General features: G+C 44.1%; 1 protein-coding gene across 2 annotated transcripts in view; it reads right to left on the minus strand.

The window, feature by feature from the left end:
- Nucleotides 1-25832, minus strand: part of LOC147698759 (trifunctional purine biosynthetic protein adenosine-3-like) — a 277831-nt gene that overhangs the window by 59599 nt on the left and 192400 nt on the right. For both annotated transcript variants that reach the window (XM_086935334.1, XM_086935335.1), the window contains exon 17: nucleotides 19291-19494. In XM_086935334.1, the coding sequence (XP_086791460.1) occupies nucleotides 19291-19494 (204 nt within the window). The remainder of the gene's footprint in view (nucleotides 1-19290; nucleotides 19495-25832) is intronic.

Here is a 25832-nt window from a genome sequence, read left to right on the forward strand (position 1 = left end):
ATTTAGGAAGCAAAAGATTGCTCAGTCCAAAGTGTGCTTCACTTTTTATTCATTATTTAAGCACATAGTTGCTTAAGTACTCAATTCAAGTCATTGAGTACCCGGATTGTATTGAGTGTCTCTTAATTCAAACATCAAAAATACAGTATTCAATTGCTTCATTGAATCACACAATAGCCTTAAAGCATAATTCACATTCGATGTCGAATTTATCAAAAGAGAGCAGCACAGTGAATTTCAAATCATCATATTTCAACGCGCTCAAAGTGATGGAAAAGGGAAAGTTAGATGGGATAGGTGTGATGGGAAAGAGGTGAGGACTAGGTAAAGGTGGTTGTGACCTTAAAACAATCACAGTGCTATAAAATACATCCTTTACAGTCTAAATTAAGATCTGCAGTTCCAATAAACTCTTAAGCATAGGATCCGTTTTGCTCTGTTAGTTATTCCTATGCGTAGAGAACATGTAAAGTTTGGTCTACGTTTCGACCCCCTGATTGGCGGGAAAGTTAAATCCTCAGGCTGGGGTCTTCTTCAGGACAAGGAGAAACAGGAGCGCCTATAACAACAATTATAGAATGAATGTATCATATTGCGCATAAGGTCAAATTGTGCACACCAGTGGAGTATATCGGTTGGGGATGCTTACTTATTTGTAAGGCCCTTGGGTGGCCATTGTCATTGGACCGTCAAAGGTTCCTTCCTGGTTGTCGTTCTGCAAATTATCTAAAAGGGGAGTACGTATAACTATCAGGTACTGTAAATTGCGTGTGTATAGGCAGATTTGTCAAGATAACCTAAATGGGTACTTACTGGGAACATGGCATTTCCATTTCCAACACCATGTTGTTGCAATGGTCGCACCAAGCCAAACGCTGTTGCGGTGTAGGAATCATACAACCCACGTGGTTCTGTGGGAAGAACAAAAGTAACCAGAGCCAAAAATTAATGGCCTTAGTATGCAATATAGGAGGACTTTAAAAAGGTGACTTTAAAAAAAGATTTAAATGAGGCAATATCGTGAATAGCTGGGTTTAGGTAAGTTCGAAAAAATGGGAATGGCAGTCACCGAAAAGGTTGGTGAAAATTAATAGTGCCTGGGCTGTCTATACACTAATAAATAATTAAAGTGTTATCGCGTGATCGCCATGCATGAAACGCCAGGAGGAGTGACTCGAGCAGTGTCTCACTATATCCCTCCGTGGCGCCGAGGGTTCTGTATAGCTAACATATCCTCGGGTTTGCTCACCGTAAGCTCAATCTCTGTAGTGTGTCTCCGTAACGCTGCCTCCTCGCTGTCAATGCCGAGAATGAACGGCCGCGAGGTGCAGCCGCTGGATACTTCGGAGGGGCTCGCCCGAGCCCAGCCAATCGACTTGGAGCGTTTCAAGACCTACGCTGTGATCGGATCTGTCTAAGGGGTTGTCTGTAAAGACCAATCCCTAGACAGTCAGTACAGTTGAAAAGTCGGGACAATTTAGATACTGGATATGGGCTTAAGCATAAGGCTGACAATATCTACGTTTAGAATTGAGACATTAAACCGCTAGTGCCGGTATTTGGTAGGGTGCATTTGAGATCCTGTGCCACATACACCGGGACGATGGTATCAAATATAGTGCATACGTCAGGAACAGCGACCTGCAACAGTTGCTTTAAATCGATATCAATCACACATATAGACAGGGTGCAGAGGGTACTTATACACATTTATAGTCGATGTTATTACCAATTCCTAAATGATTAACCGGCTAGTGCCGGTGTTGAGACTGGTTATTTAAGGGATGGGTGTGTCTACCACTTTGCGACATGCACCAGGACGGTAGTCCCCGACCTAGTATATACATCCGGAGCAATGTCCCGCAGCGGTTACTTAAATGGATATCAGTCACAAATGTAGACATGGTTACAGAGAGTACTAGTACACATTTAAAGCAGATGGTATTGCCAATTTGTAGTTACAGAGTCCATAGATATAATTGTTCAACTGATCAACGCCATTTGTGAAAAGGTGGCATCCAATTCATTAAGACCATTTTGTACAGAATTCAAAGAATGCATCCATTTGCATTCACGTATATTCAAAATTGAGTCAACATCACCACCCCTGGGACCCAGAATGATATTTTCAATAATAACCCATTTCAAAGATTCGGGTGTGTGTGTCATTGCTACAAAATGTTCAACCAGGGGTGCTCCTGCTGTTTGACACCTTATTCTGCTACAGTGTTGTAAAACCCGGTTCTTTATCTTTTGCTTAGTCTGCCCTACGTATATCAGACCGCACGGGCAGAAGATGGCATAGATCACTGCATGGCTGTTGCAATTGGTCAATGTCTTAAGATTGATAGTAACATTGTTGTGGGTAATAGTCTTTGTTTCTATGCACATGGAGCAGGCTTTGCACTTACTGCATTTATAGTTACCCACAACAGGGGGTAGGTTCCACATAGTCTGTATACTGGGTGCAGGGGGTGTGTCTAGCATTGAGCGAACAACGTAATCCCGGACATTTTTTGCTCTCTTGAAAGCATGCATCGGAGGGTCCGGTGTCTCTATCACCTCTGAGATAATATGCCAGTGTTTATTGATAATTTTGCGGATATCATTACTTCTGCTACAGTACGTTGTGACACAAATCATCCTGTCTTTGGGTGATGCGCGGTCCTGGGGTGACAGTAGGGATTCTCTGTTGCTAAACCAAGCCCTCTTGCGGGCACGTTTAACCAGCCTCTTAGGGTAACCTCTATCAATCAGTCGAACGATGAGGTCATCTGACTCGGCAAAGTAGTCTTCCTTCCATGTGCAGTTCCTCCGGATTCGGAGGAACTGTCCGAATGGGAGATTGTCTCTTAGCGCCCTGGTGTGGTGGCTTGAATATCTCAGTAGGGTATTGCGCTCTGATTGCTTTCTGTATAATGTGGTGTACAGTAATCCTTCCCGTTCCTTGATGCTGATATCCAGGAAGTCAATTGAGTTATTGCTACTACTAGTGGTAAATTGAATGTCATTAGACTGGGTGTTGAGCCAACGAGTGAATTCTGCCAATTCTTCCTCCTGTCCACTCCAGATCATCAGGATGTCATCAATGTACCTGCGGTACTCACTGATTCTGTGGAAAAATGGATTGTGGAGTGAGAGAATATGGTGTTGCTCGAAGTCACTCATATATATGATCGCCAGGTCTGGGGCGAATGCTGCCCCCATAGCCACTCCCTTGCATTGCATGAAGTATTTGTCCTGAAATATAAAAAAGTTCTTGGTCATCGCGATCTCCAGAAGGTCAATCAAAAATTCTGTGGGTACCTCCTCAGGTTGGGGCCTGGTCGCAAATGCTCTACGTATTGTTGTTAATGCAGGTATTTGTGGAATGCTCGTGTAGAGTGACACGATGTCCATAGTTACGAGAAGTTGGGTGTTTTTATCAAAGGCTCGTTGGTCCACAATGTTGATCGCCTGCATCGTATCCCTTAAGTAAGTTGGGGTTGCCTCCGCCAAGGGTTTCAAAAAGAAGTCTATATATTTACAGAGTGGCTCCAGAATCGATCCACATCCTGAAATAATCGGTCTTCCTGGAGGTCTGGTGGGGTTTTTGTGAACCTTAGGTAACACATAGATCGTAGGGGTACGTGGTTGTTCCACATTGAGAAAGGCGTATTCTTTTTCAGTTAAGAAACCAATATCTTTCCCTCTCTCTGTTAGCAGTTGAATATGACGTCTAATCTCAGTGGTCGGATTGCTGGCTATCGGCCGATAGCTAGCTCCATCGCTGAGCTGGGAGAGAATTTCTTTCTTGTAGTCGTCAACGTCCATGACAACCACTGCTCCACCTTTGTCAGCTGGCTTGATGACCAATGATTTGTTCATCTTGAGATCTTCAAGGGCCGCTCGCTCATTCCTTGTAATATTGTGTTTTACATATTGCCTACTCGCGCATGTCCTGATCACATCTCTGAGGACCACACTCTCATAGGTTAGGATGCGATGATTCGTCATGGCAGTATATGGGGTGAACGTGGACGGTGGGCGTAAATCAGTAAATGCTCTCGAGATGGGAGGAATCTTATGCATGAAAAAACTCTTCAATCTTATCTTCCGAAAAAATTTGGTTAGTTCAGTCTTTAGGTTGAACATATTGGCATGAGATGTAGGGACAAATGATAGGCCCTTACTCAGGATACTCATCTGGTCCTCCGTCAGGATATGTTTGGACAAATTCATGATCGGGTTTTCTTTAATCACCACCGATAGGTTTTTCTCCTGGTGTTTATCTCTCCATGGTTGTCCTGCTGGAATCGCACCTGCTTGTCGCTGTACCCCTGCTGTCTCGGTTCTTCCCAGTTCCGATGGTTGTCCGGATTCTGGCCTCTGGTGGGACGCCTGTTCCATCCGCCTCCTCTCCCACGTGGGGGTCTCCAAGAGCTGTCCTCTAAAAAAGGCTGTTGTTGTCTGCCTTGAGGATCCTGTGGGGATCGGTACCATTGGTCTTGGTTCTGGTAATTGCCACTTGTTCCTGCTCCCTCGTTGTCGCTGCTGCCACTGTAAGAAGAATCAGAAAAGTTTGTGTATCGTCTCCCGCCTCGTTGTCCACCTCTGTATCCCCCTCTGCCTCTGTTGTAGAAGCGGCCCTGGGTATCCTGTTTGAAATAATCTTCAGCCAAATATGGATAAGTACGTTTCTTGTTATAGTATTGGATATCCTTTGCTAATTTCTCAAGCTTCTTATTTTGTGACTCGACATCAAAGTCTTTGAGAGTTTTATTCAACCGTTCCAATGTATCCTTAGCGCTCGCAAAGGCGGAATGGCTCGTGATCTCGGCCCTGAGGTCGGTGATTTCTTTAATTAACTGCTCCACCTGGTCTCGTGCTGTTTCCACCCCTAGGACCATCCAGTGGCGAGAACAGTTGTTCGCTACAAAGCTGAACCCCTCCTTAAATTTCGGATTGTCCACAAATATAGCGGGTTCGTTGCGAACCTGTAGGCCTGTGGGTATTACATTTGCTCTGAGGTACCCAGTAAGTAGATGGCCGTGAAGTTTGGTGCGTACAAGCTTCTTTTCAAGTCGTTCAAGTTTGTTTATTTTCTCGTTGAGCGAGAAATCAACAGTGGTGGTGCTTGTTGAAAGGAAAGTCGACCCAGTGTCTTCCCCAATAAGGTTTCTAATGTGATCTTCACTGTAAGAGAGGGTTTCAGACTCAAACATGATATAACCCTCAATCAAAAACAAGTATGCATGAATGCTAACGTGAATATACGAAAAAGAACCCTCGCAAGACTGCTCTTGCACATAGAGTATTGAGTTACAATGGGGTATACCCTAAGAACTCTCTGACCTGGGTCAGTTAAAGTAGGTACAGTCGTAATGGTCAGAGTCTATAGATTCAATAACACAACCAATGTGATATATACATACAATTATTTAGGAAGCAAAAGATTGCTCAGTCCAAAGTGTGCTTCACTTTTTATTCATTATTTAAGCACATAGTTGCTTAAGTACTCAATTCAAGTCATTGAGTACCCGGATTGTATTGAGTGTCTCTTAATTCAAACATCAAAAATACAGTATTCAATTGCTTCATTGAATCACACAATAGCCTTAAAGCATAATTCACATTCGATGTCGAATTTATCAAAAGAGAGCAGCACAGTGAATTTCAAATCATCATATTTCAACGCGCTCAAAGTGATGGAAAAGGGAAAGTTAGATGGGATAGGTGTGATGGGAAAGAGGTGAGGACTAGGTAAAGGTGGTTGTGACCTTAAAACAATCACAGTGCTATAAAATACATCCTTTACAGTCTAAATTAAGATCTGCAGTTCCAATAAACTCTTAAGCATAGGATCCGTTTTGCTCTGTTAGTTATTCCTATGCGTAGAGAACATGTAAAGTTTGGTCTACGTTTCGACCCCCTGATTGGCGGGAAAGTTAAATCCTCAGGCTGGGGTCTTCTTCAGGACAAGGAGAAACAGGAGCGCCTATAACAACAATTATAGAATGAATGTATCATATTGCGCATAAGGTCAAATTGTGCACACCAGTGGAGTATATCGGTTGGGGATGCTTACTTATTTGTAAGGCCCTTGGGTGGCCATTGTCATTGGACCGTCAAAGGTTCCTTCCTGGTTGTCGTTCTGCAAATTATCTAAAAGGGGAGTACGTATAACTATCAGGTACTGTAAATTGCGTGTGTATAGGCAGATTTGTCAAGATAACCTAAATGGGTACTTACTGGGAACATGGCATTTCCATTTCCAACACCATGTTGTTGCAATGGTCGCACCAAGCCAAACGCTGTTGCGGTGTAGGAATCATACAACCCACGTGGTTCTGTGGGAAGAACAAAAGTAACCAGAGCCAAAAATTAATGGCCTTAGTATGCAATATAGGAGGACTTTAAAAAGGTGACTTTAAAAAAAGATTTAAATGAGGCAATATCGTGAATAGCTGGGTTTAGGTAAGTTCGAAAAAATGGGAATGGCAGTCACCGAAAAGGTTGGTGAAAATTAATAGTGCCTGGGCTGTCTATACACTAATAAATAATTAAAGTGTTATCGCGTGATCGCCATGCATGAAACGCCAGGAGGAGTGACTCGAGCAGTGTCTCACTATATCCCTCCGTGGCGCCGAGGGTTCTGTATAGCTAACATATCCTCGGGTTTGCTCACCGTAAGCTCAATCTCTGTAGTGTGTCTCCGTAACGCTGCCTCCTCGCTGTCAATGCCGAGAATGAACGGCCGCGAGGTGCAGCCGCTGGATACTTCGGAGGGGCTCGCCCGAGCCCAGCCAATCGACTTGGAGCGTTTCAAGACCTACGCTGTGATCGGATCTGTCTAAGGGGTTGTCTGTAAAGACCAATCCCTAGACAGTCAGTACAGTTGAAAAGTCGGGACAATTTAGATACTGGATATGGGCTTAAGCATAAGGCTGACAATATCTACGTTTAGAATTGAGACATTAAACCGCTAGTGCCGGTATTTGGTAGGGTGCATTTGAGATCCTGTGCCACATACACCGGGACGATGGTATCAAATATAGTGCATACGTCAGGAACAGCGACCTGCAACAGTTGCTTTAAATCGATATCAATCACACATATAGACAGGGTGCAGAGGGTACTTATACACATTTATAGTCGATGTTATTACCAATTCCTAAATGATTAACCGGCTAGTGCCGGTGTTGAGACTGGTTATTTAAGGGATGGGTGTGTCTACCACTTTGCGACATGCACCAGGACGGTAGTCCCCGACCTAGTATATACATCCGGAGCAATGTCCCGCAGCGGTTACTTAAATGGATATCAGTCACAAATGTAGACATGGTTACAGAGAGTACTAGTACACATTTAAAGCAGATGGTATTGCCAATTTGTAGTTACAGAGTCCATAGATATAATTGTTCAACTGATCAACGCCATTTGTGAAAAGGTGGCATCCAATTCATTAAGACCATTTTGTACAGAATTCAAAGAATGCATCCATTTGCATTCACGTATATTCAAAATTGAGTCAACATCACCACCCCTGGGACCCAGAATGATATTTTCAATAATAACCCATTTCAAAGATTCGGGTGTGTGTGTCATTGCTACAAAATGTTCAACCAGGGGTGCTCCTGCTGTTTGACACCTTATTCTGCTACAGTGTTGTAAAACCCGGTTCTTTATCTTTTGCTTAGTCTGCCCTACGTATATCAGACCGCACGGGCAGAAGATGGCATAGATCACTGCATGGCTGTTGCAATTGGTCAATGTCTTAAGATTGATAGTAACATTGTTGTGGGTAATAGTCTTTGTTTCTATGCACATGGAGCAGGCTTTGCACTTACTGCATTTATAGTTACCCACAACAGGGGGTAGGTTCCACATAGTCTGTATACTGGGTGCAGGGGGTGTGTCTAGCATTGAGCGAACAACGTAATCCCGGACATTTTTTGCTCTCTTGAAAGCATGCATCGGAGGGTCCGGTGTCTCTATCACCTCTGAGATAATATGCCAGTGTTTATTGATAATTTTGCGGATATCATTACTTCTGCTACAGTACGTTGTGACACAAATCATCCTGTCTTTGGGTGATGCGCGGTCCTGGGGTGACAGTAGGGATTCTCTGTTGCTAAACCAAGCCCTCTTGCGGGCACGTTTAACCAGCCTCTTAGGGTAACCTCTATCAATCAGTCGAACGATGAGGTCATCTGACTCGGCAAAGTAGTCTTCCTTCCATGTGCAGTTCCTCCGGATTCGGAGGAACTGTCCGAATGGGAGATTGTCTCTTAGCGCCCTGGTGTGGTGGCTTGAATATCTCAGTAGGGTATTGCGCTCTGATTGCTTTCTGTATAATGTGGTGTACAGTAATCCTTCCCGTTCCTTGATGCTGATATCCAGGAAGTCAATTGAGTTATTGCTACTACTAGTGGTAAATTGAATGTCATTAGACTGGGTGTTGAGCCAACGAGTGAATTCTGCCAATTCTTCCTCCTGTCCACTCCAGATCATCAGGATGTCATCAATGTACCTGCGGTACTCACTGATTCTGTGGAAAAATGGATTGTGGAGTGAGAGAATATGGTGTTGCTCGAAGTCACTCATATATATGATCGCCAGGTCTGGGGCGAATGCTGCCCCCATAGCCACTCCCTTGCATTGCATGAAGTATTTGTCCTGAAATATAAAAAAGTTCTTGGTCATCGCGATCTCCAGAAGGTCAATCAAAAATTCTGTGGGTACCTCCTCAGGTTGGGGCCTGGTCGCAAATGCTCTACGTATTGTTGTTAATGCAGGTATTTGTGGAATGCTCGTGTAGAGTGACACGATGTCCATAGTTACGAGAAGTTGGGTGTTTTTATCAAAGGCTCGTTGGTCCACAATGTTGATCGCCTGCATCGTATCCCTTAAGTAAGTTGGGGTTGCCTCCGCCAAGGGTTTCAAAAAGAAGTCTATATATTTACAGAGTGGCTCCAGAATCGATCCACATCCTGAAATAATCGGTCTTCCTGGAGGTCTGGTGGGGTTTTTGTGAACCTTAGGTAACACATAGATCGTAGGGGTACGTGGTTGTTCCACATTGAGAAAGGCGTATTCTTTTTCAGTTAAGAAACCAATATCTTTCCCTCTCTCTGTTAGCAGTTGAATATGACGTCTAATCTCAGTGGTCGGATTGCTGGCTATCGGCCGATAGCTAGCTCCATCGCTGAGCTGGGAGAGAATTTCTTTCTTGTAGTCGTCAACGTCCATGACAACCACTGCTCCACCTTTGTCAGCTGGCTTGATGACCAATGATTTGTTCATCTTGAGATCTTCAAGGGCCGCTCGCTCATTCCTTGTAATATTGTGTTTTACATATTGCCTACTCGCGCATGTCCTGATCACATCTCTGAGGACCACACTCTCATAGGTTAGGATGCGATGATTCGTCATGGCAGTATATGGGGTGAACGTGGACGGTGGGCGTAAATCAGTAAATGCTCTCGAGATGGGAGGAATCTTATGCATGAAAAAACTCTTCAATCTTATCTTCCGAAAAAATTTGGTTAGTTCAGTCTTTAGGTTGAACATATTGGCATGAGATGTAGGGACAAATGATAGGCCCTTACTCAGGATACTCATCTGGTCCTCCGTCAGGATATGTTTGGACAAATTCATGATCGGGTTTTCTTTAATCACCACCGATAGGTTTTTCTCCTGGTGTTTATCTCTCCATGGTTGTCCTGCTGGAACAAGTGGCAATTACCAGAACCAAGACCAATGGTACCGATCCCCACAGGATCCTCAAGGCAGACAACAACAGCCTTTTTTAGAGGACAGCTCTTGGAGACCCCCACGTGGGAGAGGAGGCGGATGGAACAGGCGTCCCACCAGAGGCCAGAATCCGGACAACCATCGGAACTGGGAAGAACCGAGACAGCAGGGGTACAGCGACAAGCAGGTGCGATTCCAGCAGGACAACCATGGAGAGATAAACACCAGGAGAAAAACCTATCGGTGGTGATTAAAGAAAACCCGATCATGAATTTGTCCAAACATATCCTGACGGAGGACCAGATGAGTATCCTGAGTAAGGGCCTATCATTTGTCCCTACATCTCATGCCAATATGTTCAACCTAAAGACTGAACTAACCAAATTTTTTCGGAAGATAAGATTGAAGAGTTTTTTCATGCATAAGATTCCTCCCATCTCGAGAGCATTTACTGATTTACGCCCACCGTCCACGTTCACCCCATATACTGCCATGACGAATCATCGCATCCTAACCTATGAGAGTGTGGTCCTCAGAGATGTGATCAGGACATGCGCGAGTAGGCAATATGTAAAACACAATATTACAAGGAATGAGCGAGCGGCCCTTGAAGATCTCAAGATGAACAAATCATTGGTCATCAAGCCAGCTGACAAAGGTGGAGCAGTGGTTGTCATGGACGTTGACGACTACAAGAAAGAAATTCTCTCCCAGCTCAGCGATGGAGCTAGCTATCGGCCGATAGCCAGCAATCCGACCACTGAGATTAGACGTCATATTCAACTGCTAACAGAGAGAGGGAAAGATATTGGTTTCTTAACTGAAAAAGAATACGCCTTTCTCAATGTGGAACAACCACGTACCCCTACGATCTATGTGTTACCTAAGGTTCACAAAAACCCCACCAGACCTCCAGGAAGACCGATTATTTCAGGATGTGGATCGATTCTGGAGCCACTCTGTAAATATATAGACTTCTTTTTGAAACCCTTGGCGGAGGCAACCCCAACTTACTTAAGGGATACGATGCAGGCGATCAACATTGTGGACCAACGAGCCTTTGATAAAAACACCCAACTTCTCGTAACTATGGACATCGTGTCACTCTACACGAGCATTCCACAAATACCTGCATTAACAACAATACGTAGAGCATTTGCGACCAGGCCCCAACCTGAGGAGGTACCCACAGAATTTTTGATTGACCTTCTGGAGATCGCGATGACCAAGAACTTTTTTATATTTCAGGACAAATACTTCATGCAATGCAAGGGAGTGGCTATGGGGGCAGCATTCGCCCCAGACCTGGCGATCATATATATGAGTGACTTCGAGCAACACCATATTCTCTCACTCCACAATCCATTTTTCCACAGAATCAGTGAGTACCGCAGGTACATTGATGACATCCTGATGATCTGGAGTGGACAGGAGGAAGAATTGGCAGAATTCACCCGTTGGCTCAACACCCAGTCTAATGACATTCAATTTACCACTAGTAGTAGCAATAACTCAATTGACTTCCTGGATATCAGCATCAAGGAACGGGAAGGATTACTGTACACCACATTATACAGAAAGCAATCAGAGCGCAATACCCTACTGAGATATTCAAGCCACCACACCAGGGCGCTAAGAGACAATCTCCCATTCGGACAGTTCCTCCGAATCCGGAGGAACTGCACATGGAAGGAAGACTACTTTGCCGAGTCAGATGACCTCATCGTTCGACTGATTGATAGAGGTTACCCTAAGAGGCTGGTTAAACGTGCCCGCAAGAGGGCTTGGTTTAGCAACAGAGAATCCCTACTGTCACCCCAGGACCGCGCATCACCCAAAGACAGGATGATTTGTGTCACAACGTACTGTAGCAGAAGTAATGATATCCGCAAAATTATCAATAAACACTGGCATATTATCTCAGAGGTGATAGAGACACCGGACCCTCCGATGCATGCTTTCAAGAGAGCAAAAAATGTCCGGGATTACGTTGTTCGCTCAATGCTAGACACACCCCCTGCACCCAGTATACAGACTATGTGGAACCTACCCCCTGTTGTGGGTAACTATAAATGCAGTAAGTGCAAAGCCTGCTCCATGTGCATAGAAACAAAGACTATTACCCACAACAATGTTACTATCAATCTTAAGACATTGACCAATTGCAACAGCCATGCAGTGATCTATGCCATCTTCTGCCCGTGCGGTCTGATATACGTAGGGCAGACTAAGCAAAAGATAAAGAACCGGGTTTTACAACACTGTAGCAGAATAAGGTGTCAAACAGCAGGAGCACCCCTGGTTGAACATTTTGTAGCAATGACACACACACCCGAATCTTTGAAATGGGTTATTATTGAAAATATCATTCTGGGTCCCAGGGGTGGTGATGTTGACTCAATTTTGAATATACGTGAATGCAAATGGATGCATTCTTTGAATTCTGTACAAAATGGTCTTAATGAATTGGATGCCACCTTTTCACAAATGGCGTTGATCAGTTGAACAATTATATCTATGGACTCTGTAACTACAAATTGGCAATACCATCTGCTTTAAATGTGTACTAGTACTCTCTGTAACCATGTCTACATTTGTGACTGATATCCATTTAAGTAACCGCTGCGGGACATTGCTCCGGATGTATATACTAGGTCGGGGACTACCGTCCTGGTGCATGTCGCAAAGTGGTAGACACACCCATCCCTTAAATAACCAGTCTCAACACCGGCACTAGCCGGTTAATCATTTAGGAATTGGTAATAACATCGACTATAAATGTGTATAAGTACCCTCTGCACCCTGTCTATATGTGTGATTGATATCGATTTAAAGCAACTGTTGCAGGTCGCTGTTCCTGACGTATGCACTATATTTGATACCATCGTCCCGGTGTATGTGGCACAGGATCTCAAATGCACCCTACCAAATACCGGCACTAGCGGTTTAATGTCTCAATTCTAAACGTAGATATTGTCAGCCTTATGCTTAAGCCCATATCCAGTATCTAAATTGTCCCGACTTTTCAACTGTACTGACTGTCTAGGGATTGGTCTTTACAGACAACCCCTTAGACAGATCCGATCACAGCGTAGGTCTTGAAACGCTCCAAGTCGATTGGCTGGGCTCGGGCGAGCCCCTCCGAAGTATCCAGCGGCTGCACCTCGCGGCCGTTCATTCTCGGCATTGACAGCGAGGAGGCAGCGTTACGGAGACACACTACAGAGATTGAGCTTACGGTGAGCAAACCCGAGGATATGTTAGCTATACAGAACCCTCGGCGCCACGGAGGGATATAGTGAGACACTGCTCGAGTCACTCCTCCTGGCGTTTCATGCATGGCGATCACGCGATAACACTTTAATTATTTATTAGTGTATAGACAGCCCAGGCACTATTAATTTTCACCAACCTTTTCGGTGACTGCCATTCCCATTTTTTCGAACTTACCTAAACCCAGCTATTCACGATATTGCCTCATTTAAATCTTTTTTTAAAGTCACCTTTTTAAAGTCCTCCTATATTGCATACTAAGGCCATTAATTTTTGGCTCTGGTTACTTTTGTTCTTCCCACAGAACCACGTGGGTTGTATGATTCCTACACCGCAACAGCGTTTGGCTTGGTGCGACCATTGCAACAACATGGTGTTGGAAATGGAAATGCCATGTTCCCAGTAAGTACCCATTTAGGTTATCTTGACAAATCTGCCTATACACACGCAATTTACAGTACCTGATAGTTATACGTACTCCCCTTTTAGATAATTTGCAGAACGACAACCAGGAAGGAACCTTTGACGGTCCAATGACAATGGCCACCCAAGGGCCTTACAAATAAGTAAGCATCCCCAACCGATATACTCCACTGGTGTGCACAATTTGACCTTATGCGCAATATGATACATTCATTCTATAATTGTTGTTATAGGCGCTCCTGTTTCTCCTTGTCCTGAAGAAGACCCCAGCCTGAGGATTTAACTTTCCCGCCAATCAGGGGGTCGAAACGTAGACCAAACTTTACATGTTCTCTACGCATAGGAATAACTAACAGAGCAAAACGGATCCTATGCTTAAGAGTTTATTGGAACTGCAGATCTTAATTTAGACTGTAAAGGATGTATTTTATAGCACTGTGATTGTTTTAAGGTCACAACCACCTTTACCTAGTCCTCACCTCTTTCCCATCACACCTATCCCATCTAACTTTCCCTTTTCCATCACTTTGAGCGCGTTGAAATATGATGATTTGAAATTCACTGTGCTGCTCTCTTTTGATAAATTCGACATCGAATGTGAATTATGCTTTAAGGCTATTGTGTGATTCAATGAAGCAATTGAATACTGTATTTTTGATGTTTGAATTAAGAGACACTCAATACAATCCGGGTACTCAATGACTTGAATTGAGTACTTAAGCAACTATGTGCTTAAATAATGAATAAAAAGTGAAGCACACTTTGGACTGAGCAATCTTTTGCTTCCTAAATAATTGTATGTATATATCACATTGGTTGTGTTATTGAATCTATAGACTCTGACCATTACGACTGTACCAAGTTAAGATCATGACAGAGGTCCTGTACCTTAACTGTAACAAGGTGGACCGGGTTTGAGGGCGAACAAATATTGTAAACAGAAGTTTGAAAGTTTGAAGAAAAGTTTCTGCACTAATTTAGAGTGTCTAACGGCAGCAATGGCGTGATCAAATGAGAGTTTAATAGGTATTTTGTGATCACTTCTCATTCAGTAGATTAAGGTATTTTATAGCTCCCGCAGTCAATGGCACGTGGGCTTCATGAAACTAACAGTTTCCTTTAATTTCAACAGATATCATCATAAGACATATTTTGAAATAGAAGTCTGCTGTTTTCCATTTACGTTTCAGGGATAAAATGACAAGAACACTTTAATATATTTAAACATTGCCTCCACCCTATAATAAGGTTGTGTTATAAATGAGAATATTTTTTAAGTAGGAGGCATATCATTTAATTTTCCGTCATCTCTAGAGCATTAGGTTAGCCTACTGATCCTGAGAATGACAGTGTAGAATTGCTCTTTTTGCTTTACAGATCTGTTAACTGTATGAATATCCTGATATACTCTTGTCGATTTAAAAGTGGATGATCACTAGATCATAATTACCAATGTGGAGAGAGAACTGGTACTGGAAATTAATCTAAACTTTAACCCATAATTATTCTTTTTAGGAAACACGCAGTGTAATATGGGTTGTCTTTAAATGCTCCTAAATGGGGTACAGTGATATTATGAACAGATTGCATTTTATTTTATTTTATCTGGAGTTTACTTTTTTTTCTCTGCTTCTTGGAAGTATGGATAGGTCTTGTTCACTTCTTTCTGTTCGGTGCCACCTCTTTTGCCCCATGCTACAGTTATTGACATAACCTTGATGTCGAGAAACATGTCTTGGCCAGTTTTGTGTTGTTGATAAAGAATAAAGAATTTCTTCAAATAAAGAATCCTTACAGAATCTGCTACCTCATTTGTTATACCTCAAACCAGGTCATCTTTGTTTATGATATATATGCTGTGGTTGGAGGATAAACTGTGCACTTCTTTTGAGGTCTTTGTGTCTAACTCGAAGAGCCTCTGCATCCGCCTCTAGCTCTTAGCTGTAACAAGCTGGATCACAACAAAAAGCCTAATTCTGAAGAAGAATCATCTTCACAACCTATTCATCAGCATGTACACAATATGTCACTATCTATGAAATAGGATAATAATTGCTTTTGCACCAAAAACTTGAGTTAGAAGAAACTTGACCACATCACACCCTTCTTAGATTTGTACACCAGCTTCTCCAGGTGAGCATCAATCCTTTACACTCTGGATGACTTTATTCCTATTGATAGACAGCAAAGAGTTGAAAACCAGTCAGATAGGAATATGCTTTTCTCAGTCCACGCAAACCTTCCGGACCCATAAAACAGATGAAATACATTGGGAGGATCCCATCGTTAACTCCCCTAAGGTGCCGTGCAAATATACTACATGGTCGGAGTTTAGATTTAGACAACAGAACCAAAAATACCCTAGCTGATTTTAGAATGCATTTTTCTACCACAGCAAACTGCAATTAACCCAAGACAGCCACCCCATCATTTAACTGTCAGATTAAGCATTCAAGGTTATTTGTGAATATTACAACAATTTCTAGGGGCGTAGACTAGTTCCATCCTCACACAGCAACTACCTGTCAAATAGAAAGTGCCTATACTTATATTTGGAATAGGGGCGACAGAGGTCACCAAAGGACGTGGCATGTCGAGGAATGGGAGAAAAAGAGACAAATTGTTTTAGGATGGCTGTCAGATGAGGCAGGTACAAATGGGGTTATGGGGCTAGGACAACATAAGTCTGCAAAGCATAAATGCGTGCATTTTATCAGGTCAAAATAGTAATCATGGAACGTTGTTATTAAACAATAAAACAGAATCAGGAAACGTTTTGTTTAGTGTTATTTTTTGCCACATGAATTAACAAATACGGAAGTACAAAGAATTCAAAAGTAGTTATATTTGTAGTATGCCTTAGGCTAATGTGTTATGTAGGTGTTTCTGTCTCTCTACCACGCTGGCCATGTTTACAGACCTTCTTCACTCCCGTTCGCAGTACTCCAAACCTTTGCCACCAGTGGTCACATCCTCTTTGTAAATACTTGAATGACCTTACTACCCTCAGGGCAACTTCATTCAACCACAATGCAATCAAAGGAGTCTAATAATTAGATGTAAAAAGCAGATCTAGTATTAACACCGTGTTTATTCAGAGCACAAAACCAAGGTCTACTGCCATTAAGTGCCTACCCTGGGTTACATTGCCAAACAGAACATTTCCTACCTAGTTTATCCTCAAAGGCTGACAAAGACAGACCCAACCATACTTGAAGGAAGAAGCCCAGAGACAATGTTTGTTGAATATTTTAACTAATGGCTCAAGTTTATGTATTGTTAAGTTTGAAAGCAGAATAAAAAGCATGTGTCTGGTAGTACACCTTTTATTTGTATTGAAGCAGGGGTGTGCTCATCGTCCACCACAGTATCAATACGTACTATGCCTCCGTCATTTTTTAAACATTGGTCAGGCAATTGTTTACTTTGTGGTACCACGTAATTGGGAACATTAAATTACAAACCTAAGAAAGTGGTCAGTAGCAATGTGTGCTAACTGCTGCTGTGAGACGATGCGACTGCTGTGACAAATTAAACTGAAAGGGCAAAAGGAAGACAGGGAAGAAGCGAAGGGAAATTTGGATAAGCCACAGTTTTAGGATGCTCCGAGTACTGCTGGATGCTGAGCGTGGCAACTGAACAAGTCTTCATATGAAATGTTGTTCCTAGGGAGGCATCAAGCAATGTATTTTACTTTGCCTTTATGAAGCGGACAGAAATGGGGTTATTGATCTGAGGGGGGGGGGGTGGGGGGGGGGGGGCTCCCTGAAAACTCAAACCCACACTGGTTAGGTCAAATTAGGTCAAAGTTTTAAGTGAATCTCTGCTCAACCCAGATAGCTATTGCAAAGTAGCAGGCAACCCCCAGAGAAGTGTGCACCAAGTTCAAAGTACCAACACATTTAAAGTAAAGAACGAAAACAATAAAATTCCCAAATCAATTTAGAAAAAATAGAGACTACAAATGTAATAACCAAAAAGAGGAAGGCCTGCGCAGGGTTTGAGGGTAGGCAGGAGAATGGCGCTCAAACAGTAATACAGGTAGTAGTGGAGTGGTAAAGTTCGAAACAATTTATCACGGTGCGACCAGTATGGAGGAATACCCTAAACCTCTTAATGAGCAACTCTTCTGCGCGCACAGACATGCCCCCAGAGTGTTTGTGAGTTGCTTGGGTTAATCACGTTCAAGGTTTGTTTTGTGAGAGATTGTGTAATGTACCCTGGAAGTCTTTTGTAAGCTTCATCAAGATAAAGGCTGGAACATGTGAGAATGTAGAGGGAACGTGGGAACTCCGAAACTGGCCAGTTCCAGTAAGTTTCCTTTGCGCAGAGGAGAAGACTCTTGAACCTTCTAGTGTGTTTTAAGACCATAAGGCTTAGGGTTGTTGACAGCCAGCTTTGGCGTTCAATTGTGGAGTAGACGTACTGCCACAAGTATCTGGTTTGAGTCATGATCGCAAGTCCATTGCCTGGCTGTTACGGGCTCCTTCAGTTTGAGTTGGCAAGTATGTCGAGTGAACAATCAGGTGAGGCGATTTGTTTCTGACTAGTGCCATTGTGACGAGAGTCAGACTGTACATCCAAAGTAATCATTTGATGTATTTAGTGTATATATATATATATCTTTCTGATTATTTCTTGCAGGACATCCAGTACTATTTGCTGCTTGTTTATTCATTAGTATAATTCATGCATTTAACTGTTGCATTTACCAAGTGTGTTATTATTGCTTGTATATAAATATATATCTCTATATAACCAAATAGACTCCAGGATCATCAAAATAGGTTTAGGTTAATCATGGATATGAATTTTTACATACTTCTTTTACCTTCTTTTACCAGGAGCTAGGACTCAAGAGTCAGTAGTCAGGGTTCTTCTTCCAACATGACCATCTTCTTCAGATGGAGATGTCTCGGGTCTAGGAATGTTCTTAGGATGTTGTGGTGGAAGTGCCCGATATATATCCTTTGCACTAGCCAGAGGAAGGAGTAATTCTACCACCCAATCCTAACACTTGTATTGCAGGTCCCTCACCACCTGTTTGATTAACTCACCCAGGCGTCCCTGTTTCAAGACAATAGGACCTGCTGCCACCAAGCAGGCCAGTCTTCAGCTTCTTGGCCACTCCCTACCTTACAGGGTTTAAAGAAAATGGTTTTACCTTCTACCATGGCTGGAGCCTAACCTTCTAGGAGAGACCTGCGAATAGAAGAAGCCCCCTTAGCATCTTCCAAGTTGAAAGGGGTAGTGCTGAAGCTGCCCTTTATGCTACCAACTGTTCCAAATAAATAAAACTAGGCTCTTATTTTTGGAAGCAGCACTTATTCTTCTGCATCAGATGTTTAAAGAAGTACAAGAGAGGGGAAAACACACAGATCGGAAAGGCATGGAGGAGAAAGACAGGAAACTTATCATATAGGGAAAACGCAGGAACCTGCACAAGCAGGAAAAAGTGTCTGGTATTGGATTAAAGAATACTAGCCTTGGTATTCAGTGCACCAACGTTTATTTCCATTGGCCGCCAGCTTCTGCTTCAACACTCTTTCTTTCGCAAACTAAGCACTCAATTTAAATACACACTGCAGCACAAATATGACATTTAACTTACCATTGCTATGGGTGCACTTAAGGCTCCATTTACAAAGGACTTAAAAAGGCAAAATATCTAGGGTGACCATGCAGAAAATGCAATTTGCTACTGAAGCCCTGCGAAAAAATAATCAAACTGAACTCATTAGAGATGACATTTGTATCTTCCATTTTAGCATGATTGCTTCCAATATGATTAATGAAATTCAGACATGTTTGTATACAAATATGATTAACGCACTAATATAGCAAGAAGAGCATGGTAACCTTTCTGAAGGGGAACTACAGATCCAATAAGATACGCTTCTTCGCCCTTCTGCACATCTTTCAGGATCTGTTCGGCCATCGCATTCTGCACAATGAGCACTGCACCAATTCCACAATTAAATGTCCGAGCCATTTCCTCCTCCGACAGGCCACCTTCTTTTTGCAGCCAGGAGAAAATATTAGGTATCTTCCAACACAGAGCATCTGCAACATAGAGTGAGTAGCAATATAAAAAAAGGTTCTTACACTACAGTCACCCACATTTAGGCTGCTACAACTATTATTTCAATCACAAACCACTTCAGCTAAAGTGTTCTATTTAGTGAGCCACAAATGAGGTAGGCAATCTGAAGTGTTTTTTTAATTTCGCAAAGGCGTCACACAGAAAAAATGGAGTATATTGATAATTACAAGACATCAATCCCACAAAAGTAGGGTACACAAAACATGACCAGAGTGCACAATCACCACTGTTTAGGCCCCAGTCATACAGCACGTGTATAAAGATGGGTCTATACATAAACAAAACTGGTAATGCTTGGATACAAATGTAGAGCTATGGCCAAAAAGGGTGTCAAGAAGCAAAAGATGATCAACTGGTCAACCAAGTAAGAACTTCTTTTTCATTCTTGAATAGAGTTTAGGGAGGTCAAAATCCTCAGAGTGGTGGAGGCAGGAGGATGTTGTGCTGCACAATCAAGATTGATGGGGGAATAGTGGAAACAGCGGGGTAGTCTAATAGCTGATCTATGAGACTGTCCCAGGGCAGGGACAAATGTGAGAGAAGGTAGTGAAGCCAGCACTCTCTTAGCAAATAGAAGCAAGAAATTAGAGTGACAATAAAGCCACATATGCCAAACAACGGGTGGGCTTCTAGGGGCCTGTAAGTAAACAAAATGTCTTGCAACCGACATCGTCTGAGCTGTTTCAGGTGAGATCTAAAGCTTAGGGTGTGTGGAGAGAGGGGGATACTGAAAAAGAGGCGAAGGTGCCTGCCAATCATACTGAAGGGCATGTAACAATTAACAGTGCCCACAAAACATTTAGGGATGCTAGGGTGAAGGAAGGAGAATATTTAAGGAAGGGGCAGGGATGTGTCCTGTCTGAGGAAAATTGCCTTAACCATGCAGGTAAAGTACCATGCCAGTGAGTATTTAAAAAATATATATGTGGCTGCCAGAGTGTCTATTGTCGCGCCCAGGTACTGTCGCACGTGGGCGGGCTGAAGATGTGACTTTGGATAATTCAGCGAGAAACCCAGACTGTGAAGAAGATGAATGGTGTGGGACATGTGGCTGGCACACTGATGGGCCGACTTTGCTTGAATAAGCCAGTCGTCCAGATAAGGGTAGACATGTATCTGCTGTCTTCTGAGATGTGCTGCCACAGTCACCAGGCACTTTGTGAACACCCTGGGTGCCGTCATTACTCCGAAAGGGAGGACTTTGAACTGATAATGTTGATTTTGAATAGTGAACCGGAGATACTGTCTGTGTGATGGGTATATGGGTATATGAAAATACGCATCCTTGAGATCCAGTGTTGCGAGGAAGTCTCCCTGACTGAGTAACGGCAGAACCAGCTCTAAGGTGAACATATGAAAATGCTCTGACAGAATGTAACTGTTTAGAGGCCGGAGGTCTAGTATAGGCCTGATAGACCAGTCCTTCTTTGGTAACAGAAAGTACAGAGAGTACACCCCTGAGCCCTGGTCTTCCACAGGCACGAGCTCTATGGCTCCTTTTTGCAGCATGCGGACGACCTCCTGCTGCAATAAGAGCAAGTGCTCTGCGGACATAGGACGGTGTCTTGGCGGGATGTTGGGTGGAGTGGACATTAATTCCAGACAATACCCGTACTGTACAATGTCTCTCACCCACCTGTCTGTGGTGATGGATTTACAGACTGGCAGGAACTGCTGGAGTCGCCCCCCGACAGGTGTTACATGGTCGGGGGGCAGTGACAGGGCGTCACTGTTTGTTATTGGCAGAGGATCTGGAACCGTTGTTTCCTCTGCCTCTGCCCTTGATGTTTCCACGATATCCACCACGGGTGTTCTTCTTGTAGGTGGATTGTGTACTGCCTTTATTGTACTGTGTTTGTTCCGTGGATTGGCCTCTTGAAGGGCCACTAGCACTGGAGCGACGAAAGGAGCCAACCCGGAACTGTTGGGACTGCAGAGCCCCCATAGACTTTGCAGTCTCCGCGTCTTTCTTAATCTTTTCAAGGGTGGTGTCAACCTCAGGTCCAAATAAGTAGTCCGGGTTAACCGGCTGATTGAGGATAGAAGTTTGTATTTCTGGTTTGAATCCCGAGATTCTTAACCAGGCATGCCTCCGCCACATAACGCTAGTGTTTATGGCCCTGGCTGCAGTGCCAGCTGCGTGTAGCGCGCACTTGATGGAAGCATTGGTTATAAGCTTGCCCTCCTGAATCAGTAGTTCTGCGCCCTCCTTGTATTGATCAGGTAGGTGTTGCAACAGTGTCTCAAGGGTATCATAATGGGACCTGTCATATCTGGCTAAGAGTGCCTGAGTATTGGCAATGCGCCAGATGTTAGCCGCCTGCGCAGCCACCCTCTTTCCTGAAGTTTCCAGAACTTTGGACTCTTTGTCCGGAGGAGGAGCATCACCTGTAGTCTGGGAGTTTGCCCTCTTACGGGCATTAGAAACGACAAATGAGTCCAATGGCAACTGTCCCCGTATATAATTAGGGTCCACAAGTGCAGGCCTATATTTCTTCTCAATCCTTGGATTTAACACCATGACCCTAGTGGTGTCCTTAAAAATGTCAGCAGCATGCTTAAGGACCCCCTTGAGCATGGGCAGGGTCTTGACTGTCCTCTCAGAAGTGGAAAATGTGTCGACCAGAAAGTCTTCTTCCACAGGGTCAGCATGAAGATCCACGTTATGATTACTGGACGCTCTGTCAATAAGGGCGTTAAAGGCAGTAGTGTCCTCAGTAGGAGACGTTTTAACACTGTACACATGAGTGTCAGGGGCAGTTTGCGGATCCCTGGAGTCATCCGGGTCCGCCCATGGTCGGTTCTGCTCATCAGGACCAGTGTCCACATGATAAGGGTCATCCTCATGTTCGTCATCCCCCGCCTCCACATCAGAGTATGTGGGCGAAACGTTCTGTGGTTCTTGTCCATAAGAACGGAGGGGTTCCACAAGAGCCGGTGACATCGCCGAAACCCTCTTTTTCTTCAAAGGAATCTTGTAGGACTCCATGGGTGTCTCAGGCAGGATTTTCCGTTTATATATGGACAGTCTACCAGTTTCCGAGTCGATGAACTGCCTCGACTCCTGGTCTTCAGGCTCCTCCGTAGCCTCCAGTTCCCTCGACACTTTTGTAGTGGCGCTGAGGCCTTTTTACGGATCGAACATCTTCGGACGCACTGAAGGCGGCAACCCGAATTTTATCGGCGCCAAAGCGGTCTGAACGCGTCCGACCAGTGTCGGTGCCTTCTTCGACCCGACCACCGCAGCCTTATCCTTGATGCGTTGGAGCGACGCCGACACTTCCTTGGCCACGAAGTGACTCGGCTGCGCCGACTCGACAGGGTCCTTGGAGCCAGTCTTCGACTTGTCCGTAGGCCTCGACCGAGGATCGATCCAGTCTTTCGGTTCGAGCCTTTTGTGAGACTCTGTTCATCACCACCCCCTTTTCTGAATCATTTTTGTCCATAAGCGTGGAAGGGTATACTCAGATGTGAGTCCCTAGCTCATTGCACCATCAGGATTCAAGCAAGCCGGGCCGAAGACGGCTGAAATGCCAGAAACCGGTCCCCGGTAGCTTGTTTCCTTCCCAGTATAAGAATTGGCTTGGTAGTTTGGTCTGCCCTGTTCCCATGATGCACTGGGCCAGGGTCAGACTAATTTGCATATAGCCAAGTTCTGAGCTGGGATGGTGCAGTGAGCTAAAAAACGGTGATGGATCAAGCCCTGATCTTTGGACTGGGTAAGAGTGGTCTGCTTAATTCAGACACTCTGTTCATCACCACCCCCTTTTCTGAATCATTTTTGTCCACCATAAGCGTGGAAGAGTATACTCAGATGTGAGTCCCTAGCTCATTGCACCATCAGGATTCAAGCAAGCCGGGCCGAAGACGGCTGAAATGCCAGAAACCGGTCCCCGGTAGCTTGTTTCCTTCCCAGTATAAGAATTGGCTTGGTAGTTTGGTCTGCCCTGTTCCCATGATGCACTGGGCCAGGGTCAGACTAATTTGCATATAGCCAAGTTCTGAGCTGGGATGGTGCAGTGAGCTAAAAAACGGTGATGGATCAAGCCCTGATCTTTGGACTGGGTAAGAGTGGTCTGCTTAATTCAGACACTCTGTTCATCACCACCCCCTTTTCTGAATTATTTTTGTGAGTGTCAACTCCTTTTGGCGTTGGCCTCGTCGGGTCGACGGCCTTGACCTTGATCTTCGTTGCCCCAACCGTCGGCTCGACTACCTTCTTGAGCTTCACGACATCGACGGCCATTTTCTGTATCTTCGGCGCCGAGGGTGTTGAGGCCTTGGAGCCGACCAGAGTTAGTTGCACTTTCGCTTTCTGCAGCTGCAGTGACGCTTTTGATTTCCTTGGATCGACCGATGGCGGTCTCGAAACCGACGGCTCTTTGGTAATGTTCGAAGCCGGGCCTTTATGCGGGGCTGCAGAACGAGACTGTAGATCTTGGGTAAGGCCTAGTGGCGATCCCTCGACCTGAGCCTTAGTAAGTGCGTCATCGTCGGCACGCGTATAGCCGGGTTGGCCTAGCTCATCGCCAGAGCTATCTTCTACGGCCGCAAGGGCCTCAGCGTCGTCTCCTACCTCTTCGACAACGTCTTTGTCTTCTTGTACCTCTTCGTCTTCGGCGTCATACTCGGAGTCATGGCCCGAAGCCGGATCGGAGCGATATTCCTGATCCTCTGGGTCAACAACCTCCTCGTCTTCGGTCCCGAAGATGTTGTCAGGAACAGGCGCCGACTTTCTCGACTCCAATCACGCCGCGCGTCGAATCCGAAGAGTTTTCTTCTACCTGAACCGAGCACAGGCCATGCAGTTGGCCTCGTTGTGATCGGGGGACAGGCACTTGTTGCACACCGGGTGGACATCGATGTGCGGGTATTTTGCATTGCAAAGTGGACACCTCTTGAATGGACTTCTCTCCATCGTAGATCGAAGATCGGGTGGAGCGTGGAAAGAAAAAACGTCCAATTCCTCGATGTCCTCTCGAAACAAAAGGTACCGGCACCGAACGAAACGATACCGACGCCGTCGAAAGCCTTTTGGCTTTATAGAAAGTTTTCCTAACTTGAGCTAAGATAGTAACATCCGAACCCAATGGCGGAAAAAAACAATCTGAGGATGGAGAGGATGCCCATGCGCACTGTAGTCCAGGGGAGGAGCCACCTATCTCGTGATACTTCGAAGACTCTTCCAGGACAACAATGTGCAATCATCCGGACCCAACAGTAGGCGGCGATCTATGCACAGATATGAATTCAGCAGCCCACATGCCTCGAACTGCAGGTTCAAGCTGCATTTAAATACTACCATAGAGATATCCTCCAGCAAGTAGCAATTTTTTTTATAAATGGCAACACCCTTTTAAAGACCAGATGGCCATCAGTTAATATTGAGCACTTCATGCTTTTAGCAACTATTTTTCTAGTAAGAAATTAAGTATTATTGTTGGAGGGGTTTACTATCATTTAGCCTTGGTGAAGGAGAAAGATGCTATAATTAATCTTGCCTTATGAAAGCTGAACAGTTTTCAAGGCCTTCGCTATCCCTGTCTTGCATGACTCTGGGCAGGCTAATTCCTACCTTAAGCTATGAGTTGGTTACATTGTATGGTAACCTGGCTTAATGATTGGACACAGCACAGTGTCGTACCTTCAGACTTCTTTTCAGACTCAGTGATGCTACTGTCCTGGCTAACTCACACCTAGAATTTTCTCTCCTACAGCAGGAGTATGTAGTTAAATCACTCATGATTTTAAACAAATTCTATAAAGTTAGAAATTCGTATGACAGCTCCCTAAATGGGCTTATATGATATGAAATATGGAATGCTAAGACACGTTTCAGCAATCCATGCCCTACAGCGTTTGTAAACACTTCAATCTGACCAGGCAGATGCCGTAACAAGAAGGTACGCCGTTAGGTGAGCAAATAAAATACCAATTTGACTATCATTTGGCTGTACACTAATGATTTTAGAATCATATCCAGTGCTCACCAAAGCAGTACCAGAGTGTAACTACTTTGCCTTTATCGAAACACAAGTTTGTGCCCTTAAGATTTCATCAATTTCCACTGAGAGAATTTCGAGCACACTAGTAAAGTCCAGACAATAGTATAAGCTGCAGGTTCTGTGGGAAGAATATCAAATTATTAATATATGCAACCTGCCTCTACCACTCTTAATTTTGGAGAGGAGAGAACTTCTAAAATCAATTTTTAATAAAAGCAGGACTCAGGACCTTTATGAATTCTGTTGCCTATTTTAATATGAATGATCCATAACGAACAGGATGCTTTGTCAAC

The sequence above is a fragment of the Lissotriton vulgaris genome, chromosome 8 (assembly GCF_964263255.1).
Source record: "Lissotriton vulgaris chromosome 8, aLisVul1.2, whole genome shotgun sequence".
Classification (NCBI taxonomy): domain Eukaryota; kingdom Metazoa; phylum Chordata; class Amphibia; order Caudata; family Salamandridae; genus Lissotriton; species Lissotriton vulgaris.